At 35.6% G+C, this 21650-nt stretch overlaps 4 protein-coding genes across 6 annotated transcripts; 2 read left to right on the top strand and 2 right to left on the bottom strand.

The window, feature by feature from the left end:
* Positions 1-339: 339 nt before the first annotated feature.
* Positions 340-2465, bottom strand: LOC140778179 (ubiquitin-NEDD8-like protein RUB2). Its single transcript, XM_073122763.1, has 3 exons — positions 2011-2465; positions 1016-1275; positions 340-672 (listed from the first exon to the last, which is right to left on the bottom strand). The coding sequence occupies exons 1-3, from the start codon at positions 2101-2103 to the stop codon at positions 564-566; spliced, it is 462 nt and encodes a 153-aa protein (XP_072978864.1). The 5' UTR covers positions 2104-2465; the 3' UTR covers positions 340-563.
* Positions 2466-2594: 129 nt separating this feature from the next.
* LOC140778180 (cytochrome c oxidase copper chaperone 1-like) lies at positions 2595-7692 on the bottom strand. 3 transcript variants are annotated; one of them, XM_073122767.1, is made up of 2 exons: positions 7604-7692; positions 2595-3062 (listed from the first exon to the last, which is right to left on the bottom strand). In XM_073122767.1, the coding sequence occupies exon 2, from the start codon at positions 3038-3040 to the stop codon at positions 2798-2800; it is 243 nt and encodes an 80-aa protein (XP_072978868.1). In that variant the 5' UTR covers positions 3041-3062; positions 7604-7692; the 3' UTR covers positions 2595-2797. The 3 variants fall into 3 exon arrangements, with proteins under 3 accessions (XP_072978868.1, XP_072978865.1, XP_072978866.1); XM_073122764.1 differs by lacking the exon at positions 7604-7692 and adding an exon at positions 6800-6991; XM_073122765.1 differs by lacking the exon at positions 7604-7692 and adding an exon at positions 6560-6762.
* Positions 7693-11179: 3487 nt separating this feature from the next.
* LOC140778193 (uncharacterized) lies at positions 11180-13802 on the top strand. The gene is made up of 5 exons (XM_073122785.1): positions 11180-11432; positions 11523-11583; positions 11952-12053; positions 12650-12959; positions 13590-13802. Exons 1-5 carry the CDS (start codon positions 11292-11294, stop codon positions 13609-13611), a joined length of 636 nt encoding a protein of 211 aa, XP_072978886.1. The 5' UTR covers positions 11180-11291; the 3' UTR covers positions 13612-13802.
* A 4133-nt stretch (positions 13803-17935) lies between these two features.
* Positions 17936-21583, top strand: LOC140779071 (uncharacterized). Its single transcript, XM_073124026.1, has 5 exons — positions 17936-18841; positions 20113-20170; positions 20259-20342; positions 20411-20552; positions 20875-21583. Exons 1-5 carry the CDS (start codon positions 18400-18402, stop codon positions 21265-21267), a joined length of 1119 nt encoding a protein of 372 aa, XP_072980127.1. The 5' UTR covers positions 17936-18399; the 3' UTR covers positions 21268-21583.
* The last annotated feature ends 67 nt before the right edge of the window (positions 21584-21650 follow it).

Genomic DNA, 21650 nt, shown 5'->3' on the forward strand with positions numbered 1-21650 from the left:
ATAACAGACAAAATGAGAACAAATCATAATCTTCAGCCTATTGCATTTCTAGACCGGCAAACAATTTGCATTTCTAGACCACGATTTCCAATCATTTTGTAGCTTTCGGATAGAGAGTGGGGACCAGGCAAGTTGCTGAGAATTTTAATTACTGGGACAACTATCTTTCGACTGCGTTTCCACAAAATTAACGCCATAGTTCATAGATTTTTATCCACAAAGCAAAAGAGCAGGTATATAGCCTACATATTCACAGCAATAAAAACACAGGCCAGCATAAGGTGGCAACTAGAGTTAAAAACCCAATTGACCAACATAAAGAAGAAAGATAACAGTAACTACTGAAATTGATGTCACAATTTCTCTCATTTCCTCAGGAAATCAAGAAGTGCCAGCCCTTGAATAGGATACGAGGAAAACCTAGTTAGTCATATCTTGTCATATCTCTTAAGCCTTAGAACACTAAGAAAGATTTAACAAAAAAAAAAAAAAGGAAGGAAAACACACTAGAACCAGTACTTTTCCAAATTCCAATCCCCCCAAAAGAGTGACATATACTTCCATTAACATCCACCTCTCAACGCAAGGACAAGATGAAGGACAGATCCACCCTCAATGTTGTAATCCTTGGCAGTCTTGTCGTCTGCGAGTTGCTTACCGGCATAAATGAGTCTGTGCAAAATGTAAATTCAAACATATTAGCCTACGCGAGTCAAAACATGGCTCAGGGATGGATAACATAAAAGATTAACATATGAACATTTTAACAATATATGAACATATGTCAACATAATTGCTGCAACATACAATAACACAGTTAGATAAATGAGCTATGATAAAGATGCAGCAATAAGACCACTATTTACACGAATAACATTTTATCCTTGTAAAGTTAAACAAACATCTGAATACCTGGCAGAGAATAGTAGACGTACGTAGATAAAAGAACGCTAGGAAGCAAAAACTTAACAGAATTCTGAGCAAGAAGCTGAGCTCAGGGAGCTACAATACACACCTTTGCTGCACTGGTGGAATGCCTTCTTTTTCCTCTACGCGCTCCTTGATCCTCTCGATGGTATCAGTTTGTTCAATGTCAATTTCAATCTCTTTCCCTGTGAGTGTCTTCACCTTGATCATCATTCCACCCCTGAGCCTCAGAACCAAGTGAAGAGTTGACTCTTTTTGAATATTGTAGTCAGCCAAGGTTCGGCCATCTTCCAACTGTTTCCCAGCAAATATTAGCCTCTGCTGATCTGGGGGTATTCCCTCCTTATCCTGCAGCATGCCATAGAAATTGTGATCACTACTTCAGATCCTAAACTAAAATCCAGTAGTATAGCCAATGGTTTAACAAATTCTCCAATAAAACATAATGGTAAAGGAGAATTAAGACGTAGCTGAATATACGATTTTGCACACCAAGAAAACAATTCATTTTAGTTCCTAGGACTAATGATAAGTAGTATTCTTCTGCACCTCGACAACTTTTCCCCGAATCCCTTCATTCCAAAGGGTATCCTCTTACATAAATTAATCATAATTCTAATTCCGAAAGTTGATAGGATTTATTCAATAAGCTGTTTCTGAAGACAAGAAGCATAGAACATATGGATGGTTTAGGTTTTCCCAAGAATATTTATATCACTTCAAGGAGTTGATGCAAGCCAAACACTATAAATTATATAAGAGTGGCACTATTAGATTTCTAGAGTATAAAACCGAACCAAAATTACTATAAACGCCTTGTTCTTTTCCAAGAAAAATTTTAGGCTTATCCCAGCGATTCCGCCATCCCCGTACTAATGATAGCATGAAGCAAGCTTAAGACGATCATATCCAATTAGGTTTTCAAAGATTGCACGCGATTCACAAACAACATCAAATAAAACCGAAGGAAAAAACAAAGAACGCAAGAAATCCAACACAAGAAACAGGACTGCGAACAGAAGAAGCAATTGCAAAAAGAACAAAAGGAAAGAGGGAAAAAGAAGTGCAGGAATCGATCTAGACCTGGATCTTGGATTTAACATTATCGATCGTGTCGCTGCTCTCGACCTCGAGCGTGATCGTCTTCCCCGTCAAAGTCTTCACAAAGATCTGCATCTTTCTCTTTTTCTTCTTCTTTTTTCCTTCGCACAAGAAGATCGAGAAGCGTGTGCGTGCCGGGGAATGTGAGAGCGGAAATAGCTGCGGTCTGGCTTCTTATTAGAAGAGAAAGGAAACTTATTACTCGGGGCGACTTTATTCTTCTTATTAGAAGAGAATGAAACTTATTACTCGGCGCCGGATCCAAATACGAATAATGCCACCAAAAGGATGGAAAAGGAATGAAAAATACCAAGAGGCAATTAAGCTCTTCTTAGCCTAACTGGAATTTGATATCCCTAAAGCTGGCTGTGGGGGATGTACACGAAAAAGAAAAGGAACTGCAATGAATGGGACCAGCTAGTTCGCAATTGCCAGAACCTTTTAATATCCCAATCATAAGATAATACAGGCATACCATATAAGATGTTATGGGCACTGCAGCTGTCTTGAACACATAGGTAACATCAGTAAGTAATCTTATGTGACATTAACAAAATTGTAGCAACTTTTTGTGAATCATTGCAACATTATTTAAGTGATTTCATCAAAATTTTGGCCCTCAAGAGAACTATTGGGCATCTTTATTTAGACATTTCATGGGAAGAGTGAAGACTATATAAAAAAAAAAAAAGATTGAGGTCCCAGTATAAGTTGTTAAGATTCACTAATAAAGAAGAAACGAGCATCATTTTCCGGTGTCTGCAGGGCATCAAACTTTAAACCCTTCTGCTCGTAGGCATTGACGATGGGCTTCTATCCACTTGCTGCAAGCAGTCTCACCATGCTCCACAATGCACTCATCTCTTAGCTTCTTCGTTTCAGGACAGGCGCAGCAGATCTTCTTTCTTGGCTTTGCATCAGATCCTGGGGCCTCTTCAGCTGATCCTTTGGTAGTAACTGGAGGATCTGCCGTTTTCGAAGAAATGGCCATAGATGCCTCTGCGTTACCCATGTTCTAGCAGAACAGGCAGTACCTACACAATTCGACAGGCAATTTGTTATAGAATGCATGTAAGATATCAAATGCATTGTAAGTGGAGACATAGTTTACATTTTACAAACTTACAACACAACACATACAGCAGTAATTTCAAATCAAGCACATGAATCAACATCTACTTAAATTATGGAAAGATGGAAGAACCACTTAGCAATAAATTGCTATTGTTCTCAAGCATGATCTTTTCCTACATAAAGCAAAAATACACCATCCGTCGCTATAGAATATCTAACAAAATGAGCTGTAAAGCACAAATATAGATACGGAATATGGACACGGAGATACAACAAATTCTTAAAAAATAGAATACGTATAAGGCTTAATAAAAATATATTTGCAGTCTATTGTCAATCAATAGAATATATAGTAAAAATGCAAAGCCTATACTAACATCTAAAAAATGCAAACTCATAGAAGGAGAATGTGAGAGAGGAGCTCATCGAAATAGCCACAGCGCTTTTGAAGGACAACGGCGAGAACGGGTAGCGTTTTGGGAAAAAAAAATTTCACCCTCAATTATCATGTGAGAGGAGCTAGGGCTTTTGTCCCTCAATTTTATATTTGCATTTAACATTTAACAGGTAGTAAAATGAGTTAACATGGAGGCTTTGAACCTAACCTGCTAAAATTTTAAATCAACTTAAAATTAAAAAATGCATCCCATCTTGTTCGGCTGTATACTCTTTCAGCCATATACTGTATTAGGACCATATCAAATATTCAATACATATTGGGTATGCATACAACACCCCCAAATAAAGTATCCGTGTTCCATTAAAGTTAGGTAGGTCTCAGGGGCACAATGCAACATATTTCCCTGAATGTCTTAGATTTTTTTTTTACAAAAGGAGAATCATTTTTCTAGAACTTACTAGAAGGGCATCCCTCCTAGGCCTCCCATCAATGCAGTGTTGACAGAGAACTAATTCTTCGATCTTAACTCCATTTTTGGAGTCTATTTTTGTGATTTGAAGCAATGCTATTAGGTCAATAAGGGCAAACCTTAACTGTTAAAATTAAAGCAGCAATTAATCTTCTTAGAATGGATTTGCATGAACTAGCAGCAATAAGATAACTAGAAGATAATATAAGATATTTCAAGCAATTAAAATCCTCAGTTCGACAAGAAAGATGAGATGAGTCATATAGCAAGGAGTCCCATTTACAAATAAGGGCAGGAGAATGCAACTAGAATCATGTTAATGTCAGTTGAAAAGTGTCCCACCAAATCAGAATTTCAAAATCCCATCAGTTAAATAGATCAGATTCTGATTTTCAATAAATATGATAAATTCAATTCACAGGCACAAAACGTTCTACCTAATGCAGAGAGGTACAGCTACTTTTACAACAGTTTCCTTTTGTCATGTGAACCATGTTCAAGAGAAAGCATGAAGAAGAAAATCAGAAGTCATACAATCCTGCAGAGCTAGAGCTACTGCTTAAAACTTTCATTTCTATCAACTTCTTCAATCTCTTCTTTAGATCTTCCTTCTACCATGACATTCAATATCAGCATCATTTAGCACCTAGGCAACTGAGAAATCTTATGATCTTGTCAATCAGAGGTGACTAAAACCTCCTGAAGTCATATTTGGTAATTAAGCAACAATGAACTAATTGGGTTGGTCAGAACTCTGTCACATTAATATACATGACAAAACTAGAAGTATCTATTACAGTATTGATACTCTGTACTTTGCTACATAATGATAACTTGCATAACAACTATCAATCTCTTAATAAAAGGGATCATCATCCCTCCAAAGTTTAACCTCTGTCATCCAAGAATACAATTTGAACCAAGATTCTAAATATCAGTTTTGGAATCGGTATTAGCCACTCAGGACAATTTCAGCTGTTGTATAGCTATTTTGGTATCAAACTATATTTTCAATTACATAAATTCTAAAAATTATAATAAAATACAGGAAAAATCCTAAAAACATAAAAAATATGATCTAAAAATAGGAGAAAAAAAAAGTTTACTCTCCCTTTGTTCCTTTCTTCTTCTTCTTTTTCCATTTTTAATTCTTTGCCGCTGCAGCAACTCTCCATGTAAGGGTGGAAATGTATTGGATAATGCTCAACCCATATCAAGAGGTGTCAAAATAAAGAAAAGGCTCGCACTCGGGCTCGGCTCAATTCGGCTTGAGTTGAGACGAGCTTGAGCTTTGTTTTAAGACTCAATTAAAATTTTGCTCAAGCTCAGGCTCAAATATAATTATTATTAATATATATATATATATATATATATATATATATATATATATATATTATAATATATTTATAACCATTAGATCTTTAATCCAATGGCTCCTATCTCTATCTAAACCTAACCCTAAGTCAAATAAATTTTGTCCAACAAACCCAACATCCTCCTCCTCTTCCTCCTTTATCAGCCTCCTCCTATTCTTCTAGCCTTCTCCATCGGCCTCCACATCCTCCTCCATCGGCAAGCTGCTGCTGCTGAAACCTCCTCCTCATTGACAAGTTGCCGCCTCCTCCTCCTTTAGCAAGCTGCCACCACTGCCTCCTCCTCCTCCTCCTCCTTCAATTAGGCTCGAGTTTGGGCTTGGTCTGGCTCGGCTCAGCTGAACCTAAATATCAAACTAGGCTCGAAATTAATTTCGAGCCAAGCCTGAGCTAGAACTAGCTCGCTCAGGCTTGGCTCGTTTATATCCTTTCCAATATCTGAATCCAAATTTTTTGCTTTGGATATGAATTCGAATAGGTAGTAAAATTTAAAATCATATATTAACTAAACGAATATGGGTACAAATCAGATCTTAAATGAATGCAAATACAGATCAAATATAGATTGGATAGCAACTGGATACGAATATAGGTCGAATATAAATTGAGTCTTAACTGGATACAAATATAAATTGGATCTTTCAATAGTCTATAAAGAACTAAACGTATATGTTTACAATCAATTACCACTTGACTTCTTACAAATTGAATAATCAACACAATATACAATATTAGAATTAGGTTTAGTCAGGCACTACCTCCCATCCATGCATCCACTAATAATAAACATTGAGGCCATCAAGATCAAGGGCATGATGATTTTCCTAACAACATTTGCTCCTCTCAACGCAAATGTAACGACAGATTCAAACAGTGCACAGAGACGAAGATACCAAAAGGAACTAAACATATGCATATTATGAGTTACTGAAATGCATAAGGATCTATGAAGCACGGATACAGATATGATACAGATACGGGGATACCACAAACTCTCAAAAATAGGGTACAATACGTCTAGGGTACAACAATAAATAAATTATATAAAAAATTATATTCTTATGACAACTATACATGTATATGTGCAAAGAAATAAATTATATAGACCTACATATTCTAATCTAACTGTTAGTATTAAGATACGAATTCTAATATTATAATTTAACCTATAATTGGTTTTGCTTCTGTGAAATAAAAAAGAGAAGTTCTACGAACCATTCAAGAACAAATTAACATACAGGAGAAGAGAATCTGCGCAATATCAGAGGAAAAAAATTCAGAGAACAAGGGAGAAAAAACTGAGAAAAGAAAAGAAAAAAAAAACTGAGGAACGAAACTGAAAACAGAAATTGAGAAGGGAAAATTGGAAGAAATCCGGTGAATAAAATTCAGAGAAGAAACTGAGAAGAAATTGAGGGAAAAAAAAGAGAGACAATTAGAGGGAGAATAAAATACCGCCGTGAAAGAGTGAGAGAGGAAGATAGGTGTTGTCCACGGCTCGTCGCTGTCGAATGCCGAGAGAACGGTGTCGTCGTCGGCTGGTTCGACGAGGTAGAAGGGGAGAACCGCGTCGACGTTGACTCGTTGGTCGAGAGCGGGTGAGAACGGATGGACTAGGGCACGAAATGTTTGAGGGAGGGGTAGAACGAAATGGAGTAGGGGAGAGTTAGTTCGGGTTAGCTTAACGGGTTTATTAAAAATAAACCCGCCTGATTAGCCAATAAATATAAAAGGTATCCCCAACATTTATCAAAAATAAAAATTAAATATTTTAATTCCAGATACTCTAAAAATAGATCGGATACATATATTAGGGCCGATACGTATTAAATACGTATACTTCGCTATTCTATTTTGGGGTGCCTCTCACATAAATATTAATCATAATGTAGAAAATATTAATACAATAATCAATTAAATAACAAAATCCATTTTGATTTCTCATTAGCTTGCAATTATATAGGGAGTCAAATGGCAGCAATGAGATTCATAACTTAAGTAGATCGGCTTGTTGCTACAACAATATGACAGAGGGAGACTGCAACAGAAAGGAAGAGAGGGGAATCCCCTCTCCAAAGGTCGCTGTTGTTGGAGAACAAAATAAAAAGACGAACCGAAGTAAACAAATCACACACAAAACTATTCTTTATCTTGATTTAGCACAGAAATTAAAACCATAAAAGACCATCCTCACAAACACCAACAACAAATCGAACAATATGATCTACAGGAAATGGCAGAAGAAAGGAGACCACATACTCTGCTTGCGGCTTAAGAAACCTGTTGTCGACGCTGTTGCCTCGCGTATCGCATCGAGTTCTGGAGCCTTCTAAAGCCGCCATGATTTTGTTGACGGTTCGGATTCTTCGTATGAATATGTCATTATCTGGTTCAGATCCGAACTAGATAGTGAGTTTTTGGCCCACATAAGTTAGACAACTTGAATTCCTAACCAACCACTTTGTATTTAGTTTGGGCTACAAGGCCATTTCGATCGAAAACTCATATAGATAGTAAACAATTTATGTGTTGAACTCGCAATCAAGTGATGTACTTCTAAAACTAACTAAGGAGAAACTTAAAGGAATGCCTAATTTTCTAGTGAATGCCTAATTTTTCTGCTGCCATTCACTTGTACAGCGTCATCGAAGCTTCAAGCATGATAACTGTAAAATATTCTAGAACAAGAGATCTCACACAAAAACAATCCCAACCATCGAAATGAATGATGAACAATACAGGCAATAAAACAAAATATATGTTTATATTATAATATATATATATATATTTTTAATCTACTCATCCAAGGTTAACTTAAAACAAATGGAGCCATTATTAAGTTATCCTGGCTTGCGGAAATGAACAACACCTAGGCATGTCATGCTCTGTGTTCCTTCCAGTTTCAATCTACTTTATTAATATGGCAAGCTCCTTCATCACCATAGACGTTTCCGTCTTTAGAAATATGTTAATCCAGTTAATCAAGCTTCTACCATATCTAAAAGGAGTTCTTCAAAACCCATTCAACCCAGGTTGGCACTCCAAATCTCGTTGCAGCGCGCTTCTTATCGTTCCATACCGGTCTTGCTCTATCACTATGCAGCCATTGGACCTTCTCATCAACTAATTGCAAAAGAAAAAACCTATTTCAATTTAATAACATCATATTTTCAGCCAGTCTATTACATCTTTCAGTTAACAATTAATCTTCTAATTGACAAAATACAAAGATTAGAAAGATGTGGTTCTAAACAAATGTGTTTGTTCTCCTAACATGTTTTTCCCTTAGCTTCGTAAGTTTTAATTAGAGGATGAAGTCTTGCGGTAGGTTAAAATTAAAGAGGACTTCTAGATTTGAGAAGGAGATGTCTGAAATAGAAAAGTGCACAAAAGGTTACTTTCAGATCTAGCAATACCACAACAACTAGAAATATAATAAAGGTACTTCACCGGATTTCAAGGACCTTTGGGAGCTATTTAGTATTAATGAATTATATCGCATCATGAACTAGATTATTAGATTTTGTGCAAGACCTCATTTAGTATTAGCAATAGGTCATGTTTGATCACAGGTGACATCTATGAAGCTGAACTTTTGCCATAATATATAAGTTTTGAGAGAATAAAATTAAGAGGGAGTGTGGGTTGAAAACCCATTTCAAGAAAAGTGCAGCTATTACAGAACCACCTTGACAACCTCCAGTGTTCACCATATCAGCTACACCAGATTTCATAGAGTCCCAATGGCTTTCCTCCAGTAGCATCCTCCAAAACTTCTCCCCAGAGATCTCTAATGCTACTATGATTTTCTTTGAATAAAATCGTCATCAGAATCCCTCAAGAAAAATGACACCTTCATTAAAAGAATCCACACGATCAGATTTCAAGCTATACATTTACACATGATCTAAAGAATCTAAACTAATAGGAAACAACTTAAATCAAAATAAGTTAAAGATTCAACATGGAGACAGTGAGTACAGTAATGCAAGTCACTTTGGAAGTCATGGAACCAAGTAGTTTAATAATTTAATATTCATAAGTTAAGAGATAAGGCAAAATGTATAACGAGTCAATCCATGTCGTCCATGCTCAAACTGACAGATATGCTAATGCTTCTGAATATTAATTTGTTTCCTTCTACAATGGCAAATGATGTCAAGGCAACAAATTCCGTTTGTTATTTGATAGTTACAAGTTATGACTATCAAAAAATGGACTTGCATAGTGTTTGGAGTATGGCTAAAGTCAGCAAGGCAACTATTAGAATATGGAGTATGGTGAAGGAACATTGAGGTTGTTACTTGCAATACTGGGCCCAAGTGCAACCACACAAGCACAGGTCAATGTTGCTCTATATTTTTTCACCACCAAAAAAGTCCTTTTTCCACTTTTTCTACTTAATCCATAAACACTTTCTTATACCTCATGCGGTCGTGATGGAGCCATATAAGACTCCAATTCTTTTGTGTTTATGTTTTCCTTGGGGCAATTTTTTATAGAGTTTTTATCCGTCTTTCTATATTACCAATGGTAGCTAAGATTTATTTGGAGGGTCATCACTCTACCTCCTATGCTCTTAATTATACGTGAGTGTTTCAATTATTTTATATACTTGATTAGTATAATTTTAATAATATCAAGTTTACCTCTTATCTAGTGTGAGGTTTATATCCCCTTTATTTATTTATTAAAAAACAAAAAAAGAAACAGTCGATTATTGTGGCATCCTAGTTCATAGGTTAATATTTTCGTTGCTCACATTCTCACTCCATATCCTCTTTTCCATAGGATGCCAACTTATTACTTCTGGATTATGAGGTTAGGATCGTCCGTGCATACAAGCAGAGCTACTATTGGTGTATTGCCCATCAAGATCTTGCCTCAAAGTACTTAATCGTCAAAACTAGTGCCGATATTTTCTAATCTATCTTTAGTTGAGAGTTTTTTCGTTCATTTAAAAAGTATCGATCCGGATCCGGATCCGAATCCGAGAATACGGATGCGGAGTCGGATTTATTATAGCCGATTCAGAGGATTAAATAATATCATATTATCTTTTTTCAATTATACCAAACTAAATTTTTTTAGCAAATATCTCAATGCATTTTCAAAATTTATAATCTTAATCCAATGACTATAATAGCTAATTTTCATACTCGGTACCAGGAAACCGGTACCGGTTCCAAAACCACATTAAGTAAGAAAAAGAATATATTAGTTAAGAAGATTTAATTACGTGTGCTTAACTTCTTAATTTTTTTATTATACCTTTGAAGATCTTAACCATTAGATCTTCATCAAACTGATTGATAAATAATTAACTTTACGGTACGTAAGAAGTGCTATACGTATTTTTTTTCTTCTTCCGTTGAGATTTCTCTCTTAAATATAATTATAGCTTAATTATAGGAGATATCATTTAATATTAAATAATTTAACTTTGATTATTTGGAGATAAACTTTAATTTAAATATAATTCTCTATCTCTATCTATTAAATTTTAATTTAAATTAATTTTAAACTAATGAAAGATATATGTAAATAATAAAAAATAATCAAAAAAATAAAATATAATGAAATTTTTATCAAGTTAATTATAAAAGACATCAATACTCTTATTTTGATATATATACATTATTCTCAGTTAATAATATATATGTCTTTTACTTAATAAAATATTAAGATAATGTAATTATTAAAAAATAATGTACAATATTATATATCTAAAAAAATACTTACTGAACCGATAATATTTTTTATTTCTATTATACCTTAAAGATCTTAACAGTAGATCTTCATTAAATTGATTAATAAAAAAGGTAACTCTACTGCGAGAATAAACCCTCAATTCTTTTAGCCTCGAAGGCCCTCTTAGCCTCTTAGGCTAAAGGAAGCAATCCGAGTCGCCTTTATACTGTCTCGAAGCCTCAAGTGTGCAGCAATAATGGTGGCGATGAATCTGAAGGTGGAGGCAATGACTCTGATGGATAAGAGGGCGGCCGTGGAGACCCAGATGAACTCCATCATCGAGTTCCTGTGCAGGCCCGGTGGTCCTGGGATCTCCGGCAACCTTGTAGACTCCGAGGCAAATCCAAAACCCTTAATTTGATGCGCTTCTCCTTCGCTACTTTCCGATCTGATCAAAATTTGTTCTTTGTTCTTTTTTCTTTGACAGGGATTTCCGAGGGAAGGAATCGACATCCCGGCCGTTCGAGCCCAACGCCGTCGGCTCGCTGGTATGCTGAATTCTGTTTTTGGTTCTGTTATGCGTTGAGGATGTCGAAAAACCTAATTCCATCTTTCAACTCATCTTTTCCTTTTTTTTTTTTTTAAGATTCTTGTTTATCTAATTGTATGGTAGCAAGTTCCGTCTTTTATAATTTAATTTGGAATCCGAAGCATTACTTGGTTTCTAATGTTGGTACTATTTAGTGTGTATATAACTAAGCACGATATATGTTGATGGGTAGCCATGATAATGCAACTAGTAGTATAGCCCGATGATTTAACATCCATGTACTTATCTTATTGTCGATGCTCCAATAGATGTTGATTGTTAGGAAGGATTAACGATCATACCTCTCCATCATCTTCTTTGTTGCAGAATTGCGCAATGATCACAAGGATTTATCAGACAAAATAGATAAGAATCTGCAACTTTTACATAGATTTTCTAAATATGCGGCAGGGCCCTCGACATGTTCAGGTACACTACTTAAGCACCAACAGGTTCTATATTTTTCATGTTGTATGTGTGCTTGATATAGCTGCTGTAATTAATTGCTGATGCTTATCTGTCTAAATATTGTTCTTGAACCTTGCATTTAATGTATTAGATTTCTGGGCATGTAAACCTGATTTTATCATCATTCATCTTGTGGAATCTCTACATGTCTGTCTTTGTCTTGGATCGGCCCCTGAAATTTTGTTATCATCTCATGATTATCCTCTGATATTAATGTGGACTGCATCTAAATGGTTAATCCTGAGAAAGGAAACATTGCCCCTTATTGGGCTTCTAATGAAAAATGATGGGAAATCAATGGGCTATGCTATAATTTTTCTGTAGATGATCCTGGGGTACAACTTTATGGTTTGTGTTTATAAGTAGTAGTGCCTTAGTAGACTAGGCATAGATTTTCATATTGATCTCTTCCGTGTCTCCATGGCCATGTCAAATGACAGTGCAGTGGTCAGCACAATTTTTGTATTCCAAACCTGCTTCTTCTGAAATAATGGATCACAAGGAAAGAAAGAGGAAATAGTAGGCTTACTAAACTAACTATTGTTGCATGGCTGCAGGCACATCAACTTCTATTAATGATAGTTCCACTCAGTATTCTCCTATGGAAGAGGACCCAATTGTAGGGCTTCCTTTTGCTATGATTGATGAAATAGCTGAGGATTCACCTGCAGCAGAAGATGGTCTACAGCTTGGGGATGAGATCATAAAGTTTGGAAATGTGGAAACTGGTGATGGATTACAAGCAAGGCTAGTTAATGAAGCACAGTCCAACCAGGGTCGTCCTGTATCATTAGTCATTATGAGGCAGGGTTGTTCAATAATCCTGACTGTGACGCCTAGACAGTGGCGTGGCAGGGGACTGCTGGGGTATGCTCTCTTTCTTCTTTTCCCCAGTTCATATTCTTTCTAGCTCTTGAGCTCCCAATGGAAATCGTGTCAGAGTTTAGACTATTTCCACCCATTAGAGAGATCATCTGATATTTGTTTGCTCCTGCAGTATCTTCCACGGAACTGTGGAGAATGTTTTAGTTGAAATATAATTAACATATCATGACTTCTTTGTTAGGTATCTTTGTTCCACCTATCAACTTACCTTGTCTTTTGGTCCTCTGCTGTTTTATCGTATTGATCATATCTGATGAAGTCTTCATGCAGTCATGCCTTGAGTTGATGGATAAGGTGTATTTACTTTAAGAAACTGACCAAATGTTAATGTTTTGGATTTTGTTGCACCCATTGTTTCTGTATGTTTTTCCCTCTAGAAATATTAGTCATTGGCTCCAGCTAGCTGGTTGATTTTTCTATCAGCACACCTTGTTTGCAAAGTTCGACCTATAGATTCTGAAGAATCTGCTGATTTCATATGTTTATTATGTTAATACTTTTGTTACTATCTCATTTTCTTCTTACTTCATGATATCATCATGTGCATTAGGGTAATCTGAAATCTATATATATTCTTTCATTGGATAAATCTGATGTTTGTAATTGTCGCAGCTGCCATTTCCGGATGTTATGACAGGTTTTTAAGTGTTAAGAATGAGAAGGTGCTGAAGTTTTGCTGCTCCAACTTACGGATATGCTGTCTATCCTATGCAGTCTTGCCCATCTCTTTCATCTTTTCATTTATCACTCATCAAGTTTGTAAACATTTAGCAGCGAAACCATTGTTACAGCATTTTATATTTTTATATATATAATTTTAACTTAGCATTAAACATTCTCGGAAAGAAGTTCACAGCATACTCTCTGCTTTGAGCTTCTTTTAGCCCTGTCAAAGTTTGATGGTCAGTGATTCTGATTCAGTATGGTATATTATACACACAATGTCTTGATGCGTTGTTTCTTTTTCTTAAATTGCTTCGGTTAGGTAATAACTTTCCATCATATCATTTTCTTTGTCCTTCAGAGAGGTGGTGGGCTTCGTCTAACATTATATATTCTACGGTCCTAGAAATTTAGGGTACATCGGTTTCATAAAAAGCCCTTGCTTTACTACAATCAATTGAAAAGCTAGTGGGATTTTTAAGAGATGGCAAGTATTACCATATAATTAGAGGAAATAAAACTAATTTGGACGCCAAAAGGGACCCTCTTCAACATAGCAGAAAGGGATAACTGGATAAGGTGCAGCTCCTTCTCAAAAAGAATAAAATTCTAAAATTTGTTCAAGGTTGGATTAGTGATTTGCCACCTAATTAGTTGGAATATATATATATATATGCTGTATATGTATTTATTGTAACAATTATCCAAATGAGTTGGAATTGGATTCATTATTAAGCTGATGATATATTCCTTACGTACGTATCCTTGTAGAGCACTAACAGATATAACAACCCGATAATATATTCCCATAAATATAATAATAACAATTATGAGGATATTTTTTTTTTGATGGAACGAGAAATTAAACAAGATCTAGTACGTTCCTACAATAATAGTAATAATAATTAATCTTTGCTAAGTTGACTAATCTTTGTTAATTAAATATTTCATTTGCTACTTAACCCGAGGGCAACGTATGACCTAAACACGTAAACTATTCATATTATGGCGCCGAATAGGCTGTCTAAGAAGCCGCCGTATAACTATTCATATTAAAACAACTTGAGATTATTCTTTTATTTTTCATATATCCTCATAAGTACTAATAAAGTTCTTCTCCAGGGAACTATATCCTTAATGGTTTTGCTAATAGAATGCAACTCAGGTCATTAGGATAAGTCCAAATATCTTTTGAGAGAATCCCGATTAAAGATAGTTTTTATCTGCTGGACCACATATTTAATTTGTAGAGAACCACAAAACCAGAGTTAATATACTGATCAGTTAAACTAATTATGCTTACTTAATATATTAGCCTTCTCTAATTATTGTTGAGGCTGATGCTATACCTATATTGTACTTGTTTTTTAGCTTAAAACTCATCATTTGATGCCTAATCTTCCTATTTTAATCTACAATCTTGAATAATCTTATTGTTTATTTTGCACCTAACCTTGCAATTAATGGAGACTTAGAGAATGATTAGCTCCTAATAACAACCCTTTTCACTATTTTTAATTTAAGTTTTTTTTTCTTTTTTTTAAATAAAATAGATCATGAGCCCGTTAGTTAATTATATACCGGACATAGGGATAGTCTTCTCTAATATAAAAGTTAGACATTTAAGCTAATTCTTCCGAAAAACAATTCAAATCTTGTACACCCTACCTCCTTATATGACTCAACTACTATACTATATATCATGGTTATAAATTTAAAGAAAACACCAATCTCGCTTACCATATGGATTTCCGATTGACTATAAATCTAAAAAGCTATATCAATGCCGTTAAAATTCAAACTAAAAATTATTATCGTATAATGTAACTATAAGATATCATAATCTTAGCGAGGTAATTACCCAGTGTTCCTAATGATGTTTCCATGACATCGGGCATATATTCCACGCACTAGCATATTAAAATTGTCACACTCATAGAATAGAAAGATTGGGTGAGACATCATCTTCTTGACTAGGCAAGCACAACGATATCCTTTGTGTCATTAGTGAAATAATTTGATTCCAAGCTATGGAAATTTCCAAGTTTAGTTCTACTTTGGAGAACAAAGTAATTTTGATGATATCCAACGAATAGTATACTTGAGTCACGTACGTCTATTTGATGATGTACCCATCTGATGATAGATGTACTTGAAGGTCCTAATAATTTGACGAGCTCATTAAATCGAGCATGTATTAATAGCTGTTTGGAACATTAGCACTAATCTTAACAGCAATAATTACACACAGTAGATAAATGTAGCTCAATAATGACTTTTACTAATTAAATATTTGTGATTGGAGTTGGATTCCACCATATACAACAACATAGGTTCATTTCATTGGCTGATATATATATATATGGAATTTGAGTAGGTTGATAGTGTTGATCATTTCATAAGATCCATGATTAGGAACTATATAACTAGCATAATTTATCATCCCCCCTCTTTTAGAGCTATAGTTTTGGATAAGAAAAGAAAAGGGATTGAGACAAAATAAGAGTTTTTTTATCCCGATTTAATTTTAGGTTTTTGGTTGAAATTTTTTGAATAAGCTTTGGATAAAAATATGGGATAAAATGATGTTTTTTAATTGTGATAGTTAGGATAAAGATAAAAATGATCACGTTAATCATATTGCCATTTTCATAGTTTAATGTAAATAGATATTTATTATTTTGTTATAGGATGATAATAAATAGGTTAAAAATTAAATAAAAATTATATTTTTATTTTATAATAATTAAATTATCACATCATGATTTTTTCATAATTTCTAGTAAAAGATAATTAAACTTAATTCAACATAATTTACATATTATGAACAAAATCATAAATTAATATTCCATATCAAAACATGTTCACTATATATATATATATATATATTCTAATATATTATATTATAGTTACTATAAATATATCTGACTAATCTTGTGAGATAAAAAGAGGTTTATCCAAATAATCGTCCTTATCCCACCTCTCCAGAATCCAGATGGAGCTGATGGACTGTACTATTTGAGCCTTAAAAGTAGTCTTCTACTCAATTAATATTAATTGCAATCATGGTTGTAGTTATGTACTCTGGATTCCTTTGTCTCTATCTTCGGTATTGTAGATTATGAAATAACATGCAGATATCCAACTAAACATCTCATCATGCAACGATAAGTTACTGACATCAAAGGTTGCAAACACATACAGAGATACATAGCAAATGATACATTGGCAATGCTAATACTAATATTAGTTTGCCACTCCTTGTTCCAACCATATCATCTAGTTTTGAGTGTTAACTAATCAATTATTCTAAAAGCATACTAAAAGAAAAACTACTCCAAAAATTTGAATCATTACAATTTAAAAATAAAACTTAATATGTTAACTTAATAACTATACTAGTGATCAACAATGAAAAATGACCATCCCTAAGCATTCCAAAAAACAAAGTTTGGTAAACAACTCATTGAATATACCATAATGAGATTAAAGTTTGGGCATACATATGCATTCGTACCTGCTCTAACAACCATTTTCCCACTAAAAAGAGATAATTAAACCTAGTATTTTTATGTGGCCCCAAGTCTAATCTATTAGGTCTAGTTTTTAGCCTCTTGGTGTGATGCCATTTTCAGAGAAATCCATAAAAGAAACTTGGCGGAGCCCACTGTGTGATCTGTAGAAAAGAGGGGTTTATTGTAATGGTCCCAATATTTAGTCCCCGTAAATATGTAATAGTATAAATAATAAGGATAAATTCCAACTAAATCCATAATTATTATATTATATATAAATAATTTTAGTGCATATATATTCTTTAAATTATTAAAAATATCTTACGACGAGAATATAAAAATATTGAAATATTTCTCTACTATTAACAATATATTGGTATATTCTATTTTTTTTTTCTTCCGCTAAAACGTAACGGTTTAAAAGTCATAAATTTAGTTCATGAGTTTATTTTATGAATTTAAAAGATAATAATAATAATAATAATATTAATTAATTAATTAATAGAAGATTGAGATTTTGAGAGGCTTTCTTTCATGTGTAATAATATGGAAACGAGCGATAGTTAAAAAAACAGGAAAGAGAGCGTAGCGAACCTTCTGTGTATTGGCAGTGGACGTAAATAACAGCACAAGATGAGGTATTCTCGAACCAGTGAAAATAGAAAAATCCAAACTATAGATTCCGGACGTGACCCTGCTCTCCCGACAGTGCCACCGCCTATAGCCGGTCGATCCTATTAAATCCTACCGAGATTTCCCAGTCACGCCGGTTGGAGACCCTACACTCTCTCTCTCTCTCTCTCCCTCTCTCTCTTCACAAGTTCACAGCCTTTTCCTCCTCTTCTCCAAAGCTTGCTTCTTGGGTGCGTTTCCCGTTTCCGCCTGTTACTTGTTCTCGTTTCCGTGGCTCGGTCGGAGGGATTCGCCTTCTTCCCTAGGGCTTCGAGCAATCGCGCTTGGGCTTGCGGATTCTAGGGTAACGCAGAGGTTTTGATGCGATGGAGAGGGTTTGTGTGGAAAATTTGGAAATTTAGCGAGGAATTGTGGGCCAATTGGCGAAATGGCGGTGGAATTCTCTACTCTTTCTAGTATCCTCTTCAAACGTTGCGAGCTTTCGAGTGCAGAGCTGCTCTAGGGTTTTCCCCCTTTCGATTCGCCGTGGATTCTTGAGATTAGGAGCTCAGATTCTCGTTCTATGAGCTCCCAAAGCTGAGATCTTTGGGTGAAACCCGGTTCTCGGCTTGATGTCTGGAGCTCCAAAGGTACGGTCCATGAATGTCGCAGATTCCGAGGCGAGGCCGGTGCTCGGACCGGCGGGGAACAAGGCGAGGTCGCCTTCTACAGCTCGGAAGCTTTCTCCGAAGCCGAGCAAGGTGGGGAGAGCAGCCGCGGAGGAGAAGAAGTCTCCGTCTCCTTCGGCGCTAAGGAGGCAGGAGCTGCTGCTCCGCTCCAACCTCTCGCTTAATGCGTCTTGCTCGTCGGATGCTTCGACGGATTCGTTCTGTAGCCGGGCGTCGACGGGGAGGATAGGGAGGCCGGGCTTCCCCAGCCGTCGGAGGCAGGCCGCTCCGAAGTCAGATAAGGTCGCCTCGAAACTTGACAAGATTTTACCTGATGGCTTCACTATGCCGCCGTCCGATTTCTTGTCTGGAAAGAGAAGGTGTTCTTGGGTGACTGCGAATACTGGTGCGTCTTGGTTGATTAGTTTATCTGCTTTCTTTTGGGTTGAAGTTTTTTTGCTCGACCTAATAATTCACTGCCGATGCACTAATTAATTGAGTTAAGAACCAGGAACTAGTAGCTTTACTCTACTTTGTGACTATGCAAATAGCTATCGAAATTTTGGCAATAGTGAAGCAGAAAGATGGTAGTTTTACTATACTAATTTCAGCTTGTCATATCAATTTTTTTTTTCCTGTTTGTGTGTGTGGGGACATTTGACAAATTAGATTAAGCTATTTGAATAATATGTTGCAATGTATATTTCCTGTCAAGATGTAAAGTCCAATTGTTAGTTTATAGTAAACAAAATTTGTTATCATTCTTTTGGAAAATATCAAATTTGTCTTGTATTTGTTTCTTTGGGTAATTAATGCCTTAGAGTTAAAGACAACTCCTCAATAAAAAATTGTCATCTTTCTTCTTCCTCTAGACTCTTTCCAGGCCTAGTGAAACTCTGTTTTGTATCTCAATGGCTGCATGAGTATAAATTGCGACCATTTGGATAGACAACTACTAGTCAAATGGTTCTTTCAGGTAATGTGATATTCTTTTGCCTCATTTTTTCTTTGGTCAGAATTTGGTTACAATTCCTTGAGTGTCAATGCTGGAGTCTAATGGGTCCTGATATTGATTCCTTTTAGGAATTTTCTCAAATATGACTTAATTCTTTCGGGAATCTTGTCAAAATGAGTTGATAAAGTGTCACTGATTCTCCTTCTTTTCTTCATGTTTCTCATAATATTTGTGACTGTTAGATCTATGGGAAAATCTAACATCATAAAATGGCTTGGTGTATGGGAATGCTAACTCTAGGATGAAAAATGAAAACACAGAAATCTTTAATATGGCAACTTTTAAGGTAAAAGAAATTGAATAATGGATAAATGAGGATCTTATGTGTTACTGTGAATGTTCTGGTAAGGTACTGTATACTGTGTGTGTGTGTGTGTGGGTAGGTGTTTGTGTGCATTTGGTGAGTATGTGTAATGTGTTTGTATGCTGGTGTTTAGTAAGGTTGGCATGCTTGTGCACCATACTTGGACATTTGTTTTCTATATTTACACTTGCTACGCAAATCATTTGTAGATTGATATCTTTGGTTTGTTTTACTTATCCTTGAAATTCTCCTTCCAATGAAATTAGTCTTGTAAAACCATATTTTACCTATGCTCATTTGTATTTTTTCCTTTCAGCTAATTTTCTTAATATAAAATCCTGGTTTAACTTTGCAACAGATCCTTGTTATGTTACTTTTCATGATGAGGAGTGGGGAGTCCCAGTGCATGATGATAAGTATGTGATGTCAACCCTCATTTCAATCTTTTCTAACTCATAACTTCTTGTACAAATTTGACCTTCCGTTTTCTGCATGACCTTACAGGAAGTTGTTTGAGTTGCTGGTTCTATCAGGCGCATTGGCTGAACTGACATGGCCAGCAATTCTCAAAAAGAGGCATATCTTTAGGTAAATTTTAGTGCTATAAACACTTGAGAACTGTATAACCTTGACATCCTCTCAAACATGCATCACAGGGAAGTTTTCATGGATTTTGATCCAGTGTTGGTCTCTAAATTAAATGAAAAGAAGATTATAGGGCCAGGAAGCCCTGCCAGCTCCCTGTTGTCTGAGCCAAAGCTGCGTGCCATTATTGAGAACGCACGTGAGATACTCAAGGTTGATTCGTTAAAGTCTCTTTTCTCTTCTTTTTGGAAACTTCTGTTGTGATCTGTTTCTGTTTATTGGCTGCTTAATTGCACCTGTTTTGATTTGCTCGTTGCTTTCAAAATCTTTTGTTCCTACAATTAGGACAAGCTCATTTGTGCACATTGATTAGAATCACTGAAATGGTTCCTCGAATATATATATATATAGAGGTTATGTTTATTTCTTACTGCATTTCATCCTCATAAGAATTTGCATACAAGAGTTGGACCATTGCCTTTTTTACTTTTCATTATTACAAACCATTAATGTTCAGTCTCTTCTGCTTGTATAGATCATAGAGGAGTTTGGATCGTTTGATAGATATTGCTGGAGCTTTGTGAACTACAAGCCTATCTTAAGCAGATTCCGCTATCCACGTCAGGTCCCAGTGAAGAACCCCAAAGCAGATGTGATAAGTAAAGACCTGATGAGAAGGGGTTTACGAAGTGTCGGACCAACAGTTGTTTATTCCTTCATGCAAACTTCAGGCATAACAAATGACCACCTCATCACTTGTTACCGATTTGGCGAATGTGCTGCTGCTTCCAGTGGAGGAGTAGATGGGACTGAACAAAATATGATCAGTACTAATACTAAGGTGGAAGAGAAGATGAATGGAAGCACCGGTGTGTCAGCTATTGAGTTTGAACTGGCAAGAGGTTTAGATGGTCTGAGCATGTCATAGTACTCGAGAATTTCTGGGTTTGTGTTGGTGTGTGTTTTGTATCATTAGAGCTGTTGTGGTGGACTTACTCTTCTTGGAGGAAGGATGCTGGTCCTTTGTGTATAAATTTGTTAAAGTTCTGCAATCTTCTTTTGTACATTCTATTGGAGTTATTCAGCATCCTCAGTATACCAAATGTGGTCTTATTCTAAACGTTGATGTATCAGTTTACCTAACCCATTCTAGAGGCCGTTGCCATGTCGCATTCTGTTCAGCACAAAGTTCTTTGAGGAGGTGGACATTTGGTGAGAAAGATATGTGCAGGGATTATTTGGGTGGAGGATGGATGATAGTAATGATTTTAAATTTGTTCAGTCAAATAGAGTGGCAAAGTTTAGATTCTA

Source organism: Typha angustifolia, chromosome 15, assembly GCF_048772165.1.
Source record: "Typha angustifolia cultivar Huaian chromosome 15, ASM4877216v1, whole genome shotgun sequence".
Classification (NCBI taxonomy): Eukaryota; Viridiplantae; Streptophyta; class Magnoliopsida; order Poales; family Typhaceae; genus Typha; species Typha angustifolia.